This window comes from Haplochromis burtoni, unplaced genomic scaffold (genome assembly GCF_018398535.1).
Source record: "Haplochromis burtoni strain Fernald_Lab_line unplaced genomic scaffold, NCSU_Asbu1 Contig_41, whole genome shotgun sequence".
Classification (NCBI taxonomy): Eukaryota; Metazoa; Chordata; class Actinopteri; order Cichliformes; family Cichlidae; genus Haplochromis; species Haplochromis burtoni.
Window position 1 is genome coordinate 317,302 of NW_024582402.1, and position 8,930 is coordinate 326,231.

The 8,930-nt window shown below is 41.4% G+C and overlaps 1 protein-coding gene across 9 annotated transcripts in view; it reads left to right on the forward strand.

Moving 5' to 3' along the window:
* mast3a (microtubule associated serine/threonine kinase 3a) overlaps positions 1–7,411 on the forward strand; it is a 31,140-nt gene extending 23,729 nt beyond the window's left edge. For 6 of the 9 annotated variants that reach the window (XM_014333091.2, XM_005920644.3, XM_005920642.3 and 3 more), the window contains 7 exons: positions 901–1,022; positions 1,118–1,306; positions 1,582–1,805; positions 3,002–3,124; positions 3,274–3,410; positions 3,759–3,943; positions 4,043–7,411. In XM_014333091.2, coding sequence (XP_014188577.1) covers positions 901–1,022; positions 1,118–1,306; positions 1,582–1,805; positions 3,002–3,124; positions 3,274–3,410; positions 3,759–3,943; positions 4,043–4,893 — 1,831 coding nt within the window. In that variant the 3' untranslated portion in view covers positions 4,894–7,411. The remainder of the gene's footprint in view (positions 1–900; positions 1,023–1,117; positions 1,307–1,581; positions 1,806–3,001; positions 3,125–3,273; positions 3,411–3,758; positions 3,944–4,042) is intronic. The other 3 variants (XM_042219974.1, XM_042219973.1, XM_042219972.1) reach the window with 1 other exon arrangement.
* Positions 7,412–8,930: the final 1,519 nt, after the last annotated feature.

Here is an 8,930-nt window from a genome sequence, read left to right on the forward strand (position 1 = left end):
CCATTCAGCGTTTACTGAAGCCTCCCTGTGTGGGGCTGAATGGAGTGAACCATTAAACCATAAAAGAGAAACAGGATATCTAAGAAGAAAATTGATTAAAAACCACAAAATACCAAATAAGCTCATTTTGCTGCAGTTTTCGAATAAAATATTTAGGGCTGCAGCTATTGATTATTTCATTAATTTAGTAAAAGCCTTGACATAAGAACACCCGAAGCCCCCCTTTAGACTTCCCAGTGTTTACTGCTTCCATATAAAAAGGACGGCTGGAGTCAGCCTTCAGCTCATCTTCCTATTTTAATGTAGCTTTACTTCTGTAGCTTTAGAGCTGATTTTTTTGCTGTGTAAAATAAATGGTGGTGGATGAAGAGGCCTTTCTTAATGTCTGAGTTTGTTGATCAGGTGCTTCAATGAAGGACTCTCACTAGCTGTTTCCCAGTAATGGTTTTAATGGTGATTACAGGAACAGAGCTGCTGTTTTGGACACTAGAAACACTTTTGTCGTTCACTAAACCTGAGCTCAACATCTCAGTATCAACTTGTTAAACTGTGTCATCATCACTATTGTTGTTGTGTTATCAATGTTAAACACTTTTGTTAAATGTTAAATCGTTTACCACAGAGCCGTGTGCATCGAAGCAAAGAATGTGCGTCAAGCATTTTTTTATTTTTTTTATTTAAAATAATTGAATCATTCACATTACTCAGTGACTCGTTGCAGCCCTATAAGTAATGCACTTTTTAAAAAACGTAGTGGCAGTTCTTCTTGTTTTTATTGTTGAAAGACATTTATTGTGTAGTTAGGAAGGAAACTGTTGTTTACTGCCCAATTTCTAAAAGAGAAACTTAGCTAAAATCTGCATTTTTATTGGACCTGCATTTTACCTTTATCTTTCTCAGTCTCCGTCCACGTGCGTCATCCAGCTCCTCACAGTCGGAACGCAGCACCAGCCCACTGGTAATGAACAACACCCAGAGCTTTGACATCATGCCTCGAGTTGCCATCCCTGCTGATGAGGAGGGTAAGAGTATAATAAATGCAGAAACTACCTTATCTACTTTTTTTTTTTTGCTGCTGTGAAACACTAGTACTCACACATTGTACCCACTATTGTAGATGGGATGGTTTCCAACCTGCGCCGCATCCGTCTCCGGAGCAACAGCACAGGTACGAGGCCATCCTTCAGGAGGGGGGCATCTCGACGCATCGCACATCAGTTAGAGACCCCAGAGAAACCCAGGTCCCCCTCTGGAAAAGTCCCCAAGTCTGCATCAGTCTCTGGCCTTTCACTCATCATTACCCCAGGTATCTTTGCAGGATGAATGCATTATAGAAAGTGTTTGGAATTAAAAGAAAATGGTGACAAGAAACGAGTGTTCATGTATTCACAGTGCCCTCTACAGCCTAATATTGTGTAATTATTGTTAATATTGTAAAACACATTATTTATATTGAAGTCAAGATTAGAACAGTGTTTGTTTGGTTTTAATTACTGGATGCAGCATTTTAAAAACAGTAGTGCTTACACTTTATAAAGACTCAGCTGTGTTTCTTCCTGCTTCTCTTTTGCTCCTAACTAGATGACTCAGGAGGTCCTCCTACGAGCCCCAAATCTTCTTTGTCCTTATCATCCAACCCCTCGTCCAGAGACTCGTCTCCCAGCCGCGATCTGTCCGTCAATGTCAGCTGCCTCAGGCCTCCGGTGGTTATCCACAGCTCTGGGAAAAGGTTCGGGTTTGCGCTGCGAGCCATCAGAGTCTACATGGGAGACAGTGACGTCTACACCGTTCATCACATGGTCTGGGTATGTGATCTTATCTGGTACTGACTAGATTTATACTATATTGGGAATCAAAAGCATAGATGTTTAAATAACTTTATGGCCTCTTTTTCTGCGCTGGCCCTAAAAATGAGTGAAATCAGCATCACCAAGCTCAGCAACCTGCAAACACTGAGAGACTGTTTGCTAGTTTTTAGGTATGCGTAGGTATAATTTAAAACCAAATGACTGAAAATAGTTTCCAGCACATGGCAAAGAAATTGTGCCATCTGCTGGTTTCCTGTTGGAACATGTCAAACTTTTTCTTTTACTGAACTGAGGTTTTAAACAAAGCTTATGCAATTTGGTATGATTCGTTTTACATTCTCGTGATTTGACAACAGCTGCTTCACTCAACCAGAAAGCCAATAGTCAGACTCATAGAACCCCAAAAATTGACCCTCCTCACTCTTTTTAAAAAAAAAGCCTTTATAAAAGCTTCTTCATAGCCTTTCACTTTATAGGAGAACTCTGTGGTCATAATATGATGGACATGGTCAACAACAATACTCAGACAGGCTGCTGCATGTAAACGATGCTTAGTCAGTACTAAGAGGCCCAAGCAGCCAAAAAAATATTCCCCACACCATTACACCACACTGAACCGTTATTATAAGGCATGATGGATCGATGCTTTGTCAACCATCTGAACGTTGCAGCAGAAATTGAGACTCATCTCCCAACATTTTTCCAATCTTCTGTTGGCCAGTTTTGGTAAACCTGTGTGAATTGTAGCCTCAGTTTTCTGTTCAGGAACAGGAGTGGCACCCACTATGGTCTGCTTCAAGGTTCAGAGATGCTCTAATTAGTTTCATATGAGTCTGTATATACCTTAACATTCACAAACGCTTGACTCTCATCTGGTCCTGAGGTGGGGTTGAAAATTTTAATTGTGCACTCACTGTCAGAGCCCTGAAGCTGTAGGACAAGCTGCCTGATGCAATCAAGTCAGCAGACTCAGCGACCTCTCTTAAATTTCTTCAAGAAGCATACCTTTATTTATGAAACCTTTATGCTGCCGTGATACTTTGTTGCTATACATGGCATTTTTTTCACACAACAAGTTTAAACTAAGTAAACCAAAAACACTAGTTTTACTAATTGCATAGGTGAAACGCAGCAACAGCCATTTAGATGGTTGCTTTACCAGTAATTGTGAGGTTGTGTCTGTTTGGATCTAGTGTGTTGAGGAGGGCAGTCCTGCACACGAGGCAGGATTGAGGGCAGGTGACCTCATCACTCACGTCAACGGAGAGTCGGTCCAGGGTCTCGTACACACTGAGGTGGTGGAGCTTTTGCTTAAGGTATGCGGATAACGTGTTTTGTTTCGGGGGTTTTTTGTTGCTTTTTTAAAATGATCATTATAATGTATGGAAGATTAAAACTGTCAAATTAAAGAAAGAATTTAAATAGAAATTTCAATTTTTTATTTTATTTTATTTTTTTGCGACAGAGTGGCAACAAGGTGACCCTCCAAACCACTGCTCTGGAGAACACGTCTATCAAGGTTGGACCTGCTAGAAAAGCAAGCTACAAGGCCAAGATGGCCCGGCGGAGCAAAAAGAGCAAGAGGAAGGACGGACAAGACAGGTACACGGGCGAGAATGAAATCATACTGAAGAATTGGACGTTTTACTCCTGCTTGAAGCCTCATGTTAGATCTCAGATAAATAGCAGAGTTCCTATTTGCTGATTTTGCAATTATAAAGTCGGCAAATGGAAAAAAAAAAAGATTTTTTTTTTCATTCTGCAAGTCTGATTCGTGCATTAAAAACCTTAAAGCCTCCCAAAAGCTTTTTGTAAGAGAGACGGAGTGATGCTCCTAGAGAAGCTTTGATTAGCATTACAGTAACACGAGTTGGCTCCTTGTCTCAGATGTAAATGATGTAAATTTGCTTTTTTACAATTTTTTTTTTTTTTATTAATTTACTTTTGTAGCAGACGACGCAGCATCTTGAAGAAGCTGTCTAAGCATACACCGCCTCCACCCATGCAGAGCAGTCGTAGCTTCTCTTCGGGGTTCCACCAATCATCTAGCGACAGCCTCTCTGGCTCACCAACACAAAGCCTCTCTCCTGGGCCTTCAACACCTTGTCGCTCCCCAGCCCCTGACCACTCTGGAGGTGAGAGAAGAGGACGATCGTTCTTATAGTGATGTAGTTGTCTCTTTCTGGAGGAAGTGTATCCACTAAATCTAAACTCTTTTTTTTTTTTTTTGTTAGATTCAAGTTCTTCTCCTTGCTCCAGCTCTCCAAACTCGCCCGTACCGCAGGCTCGTCCCAGTTCTCTTCACGTCTTGGGTCGCTACACAAAAGCTGGTCGTTGCAAGTCCACCAGCAGCATCCCTCCTTCGCCTCTGGCCTGTATCCCACCACCCCAATCTCTTTCTCCTCAATGCTCGCCATCTAGCCTCCCAAGTCACCCCAAGTCCCTGCACAGTTTTCACGGCAAGACTTTGTCACCTCCTACAATCGCTCGTCATTCTGTGCGTCCTCGCAGTGCAGAACCGCCGCGCTCACCACTGCTCAAGAGAGTTCAGTCAGCAGAGAAACTGACTGGTGACAAGATGACTGGGGGTTACCACGGAGATAGGAAGGCTTACAGCACCCGACGTCACACTATGGAGGTGCCCTTGTCTGAGGGAGAGGGGCTGGAGGACCTAGAGGGAGACAAAGCTACAGGGTTTGTTTGCGTAGGCGAGCACGGCCGCCAGGGCCTACACATTGGAGGGCAGAGAGGCCACCAGGACACAGCCAGCGGAGGCAGCGATCACCACCGCTCTGCTGCCTTGCCACAACACCGCAGCACCAACAACCACTCAAAAGAGATGGTGGTGATGAGGAAGCTGGCTCTATCAGAGCGCAGAGACTCCTTCAAGAAACAGGAGGCGGTCCAGGAAGTGAACTTTGACGACTTGGAGGAGGCGGCTCTAAGCCCCACGCTTCCTGTCACACAGTCAAAGGCGTTCAAGGCATCCTGGATCAACTCGTCACAGTCGGAACCCAGCAGCAAGCTGGGATCACAGGGTACCACACCGCAGAAAACCAAGTCAAAAGACAAAGAAGGGCGTTAGTTGTTCAGTTCTATTTTGCAGGGATCACAGGTCAGAGAAGATGAGGCTTTGACCTGCTATCGTATTTGCATTTAAAGGCCTTGCATGTGTCCAGAAAACTGTGACCAAGTCCCACATCATCACAGAAACAAAGAAGAGTCTGCATTTCTCAGTACCACACGCATCCTCCAACACTGTTAACAGATTAATGACTGCCAAACGAAGTTTACTTCAGAGTTGCTCGATTTCTCTCTCAGTTCTCAAATCACTGTGGCGCCTCTAACGGATGTAATTGTAAATATTTGTTGTTTTAAACGAAGAAACTTATTTATGACTTTTTAATGATTATTTGTTTTTGTTTTGTTGTTTTTTTAATTTGTTTGTTTATTGTTTGTTTTTTAAGTTGCTATAAATGCCTCGGACGCTTCAGCTGTTCTAATTTTAGGAAGTGCACAGGAGAAAAGCCAGGCAACAACTTCTCAGTGTGGTCTTAGTAGGTGTGGAGGGAAAACAAAGATAATATTAGTCAATATTGCAATATTCATATGATTCTTTTTTTTATACTGGTGTGTGTGCGTGTATGTATGTATGTATGTATGTGTGTAACGGGATGTTGTTTCATATACAGACTGTAGTGCTCATCCTGCACTGTATATGCTAAAAAGTTCCATAACACGTTTTTTGCTGCCTCTCTGAAGAAATCTATCATGCGGATTGTGATCGTGACGATTCGGAGTCATTGTTTTTCGACGCAGGGCATGTACAAATCGGGACAAAAGAAAAATAACAACATTGCAACAGTTGTCAGCTAAGCTGTGGCGCCAAAGCATGGTTTAGCTTAATAATAGGTACTGTAGTTGTACATAAGAAGCCTCATGTATGCTTGGGTCTACCGCCACTGGCTGTTTTTTTGTTTTGTTTTTGTATCCGTGCTGCCACCTGTCTGTAAGTTGTTTAAATTATAACCTGATCAACACACAGGTGTGTAGATAAAGCTTAGTGGCTACCTTCCCGGCTGCTGCATCCGACCTCCGATACCTTTGTGAACCTAACCTCCGTCCAGCTCCTTACAAGCGTAGTCTAGCAGAAGTGTTTGCACAAGTCGTAGCTGCCGTGTAACAGTGAGAGTACATTTATATTTCAGGGTGATCTCTTTCTCTGTGGGATTCAGAAATTGTACAGTGGATGCAACAAACAAATCTGGCTCACTTGGCTGTTTTTTTGTTTTGTTTTTTTATGCGTTTTATGGATGAATGTTTACATTTCAATGCAAATATGTGGGTGGACTTCAGTGGAATCTGTTAAATTATTGTATGGGGAAAAAGAGAGGGAAGGCGCAGGAGAGGCAGACCTGAGGCCCTGGGTGGATGAAGGAATGATTCAGTGGTAATCTCCTTTTTGTATATTTTGATATGGAAACAGTCTTGTTGCAGTACTAATTACCTATGCTGTTGTATATCATATAAACAATGGTGGACCTTATAACAGCTATCAGTGAAATGTAAGGGTGGACGGACTTGTGTAAGATGTGAGTTAAGTGGCATGGCTTTAATCCCAAGTTGCGATTGACTGTAAAGAGTTGTGCATCTTTTACATCCCAGTAAATCTCCACGGTTTTACTCTGTTTGAGAGCTTGGAAGTTTTGTTGGATAGGCCTTGAATTCTTGAATTTGAGGCTTTCAGCTTTAAAATTTGTTTTTTACGGTGAGATATAAACAAATGGTATTTGGTTTTCCATTATGTACTCTTTAACTAGTTTTTACTTTAAAAAAAAAAACAACTTCTAATCCTGTTCTTGTTTTTGTTTTTTTTGGGGGTTTTTTTTTTATTAGTAGTATTGTTTTACTCCAAGAACTGTTTGGATTAGCAACTAAAAAAATCAAACAAAGTGGTTAGAGAAGAGGAATTTGTTGATTGTTCCTCTTTTTGTGAAGGCTCACATCTATGTTTTGCAGTCAAGGGAGATTTAAATAAGGGATTTCTCAAAGAATTTCAGCATATTGAACCTTGGATAAAGGTTATGTTGTGTGAATGAAAACGTAGACCTTTTTTCACTGTACTTTAGGGAGAAATGTGTGTATGTGCGTTTTATCACTAAATTTCTGATGCAATATACATTTTAATATGTTCTTAGTGTTGAATTGCTTTATTTTTCATTGTAGTATCCCATGACTTTTGTTGGGTCACCCTGTTAAACTTTTATAAATCAGGCACAGGTCTGAGCAGCAGCCCATTTTGCATCAAATGAAGCGTCAGAGTGAACTCCTTGTCTCTGATCGGCTTGTGCGTTCATGTGTATGACAAATTCACTGTAACAGCCCCCACCCTTCACATTTTTCACTTGTGTTTTTGTATTGGTGTGCCTCACCAACATCACCACTCAACCCCCTTGTCTCTACGTGGCAAACTGCCCTTTGTGCAATGCCTACCATGTGGGTATCTGGTGCAGACTGGTGTGACATTGTCTGTTATTCTCTTGTCTCAACAGTGCTTGAAATAAATGAATTTCCAGAGGACTGGAAAGTCCAAGACTACAAGACGTTGACCTTGTCATTTGTCCTCCTATAATAATATTTGCACATTTACAGTATAAAAAATTATAGTTTTTCTTACTTCGTGCACCCATTTCTTAATTATTTGCTTCCAAGGAGACAAACTTTCTTGTAATTCTTTAAGTGCTCTGGAGCAATAGTTCTCCATGATTTCCGAAGGTCTTTTCAAAGTTTTTGGGGGGGCGTTGGCTCCTTTTTTAAAAAATCATTTTCAGTCCAGTCCTTGTACCCGACCATTTTAAAAGGATTTTTTTCTTTTTACAATTTAAAAAAAAAAAAAAAAAAAGACGCAGTGTTGTGTAGCTGAAAACTTTGAACATCTTAGCATGGTATGCAGCAGGTCCTTAAAACATTTGAGGAAACTGGACAGTGGGAGACAAAATAGGAAGCAGCAAATCTAAAAACTACAGCAGATGAACCTGAAAATCATGTCCTTAAAAATGGGGAAAAGATCCTCAAAGACCTGACACAGGACTCGGATACCTCTATCCCCTTTAGTTGATCCATCACTGTTCACTGAAACCTCATCAGAGGCTGTGTTTGAGATCAAAGTGATGGAATTATGAATGCAAAAAGGAGCCTCAGATTTTAATCAACCATTTGGAATGCATCTAATGAGCAACAGCTTCGTTTTCAAGCATGACAATGATCCCAAACATCCTGCCAATTACAGGTAGGAATCACCAGTATGCAACAGCTGCCAGCGAGCTTGAATTGCGCTAATCTATAAAGACTCCTTCACAGTCATGGCAGCATGTTGGAATTCTGCCTGTATTTATAAATTAGAAGTTTTTTGCAAGCCTCCAACAACCTTCATTTAGTGATTGCAGTCCGTCCAAGCCAGACAGCAAGTCTTTGTGGAAAGGTTGCCTTCAATAAGGTGAGATGAGCCCTCTTGTTCATAAAATTTCCAGAGTATTTTTATTTATTTAATATCAATATCTGGTGTTCCTGTATGCAAGATATTGCAATACCATACTGTATATATTTTTCCTCCACCCCTACTGCCAATGCAAAGTGAAAGTATCCCTGGGAAGAAAAGCAAATCAGTCATGGATTGGTCTCCCCAGAGCCCGGACCTCAAAATCATTGAAGCAGTGTGGGATCATCTAGACAGCCAACATCCAAAGAAGAGCTCTGAATCCTGGAGAACTATTCCTAAAGACTACTTCAAGAACTTACGAGAAAGCAGCTCAAGAGAGTCAAGGCTGTGCTGAAGAATAATCTATATTTGATGATGATCAAGTATTTTACGCTAATTGACACATTACAGCACATGGATTTAGCGCGTGGTTCACCGCTTTCTTTTTTCACATGAACACATTTCTTTAGTTTAAATGCAGCTCAAGACACACGATTTGGAGACTGTCTGCTTCAAATTTCCGTTTTGTTTTTTGTTTGTTTCTTTTTTCGTCTCCGAGTCTATTCGGTGACCCCCTCACTGATGGTTCGGACGTTTCCGCTCACGTTCGTCACTTTCCGCGCACTCTTATATAGTTCCCACGC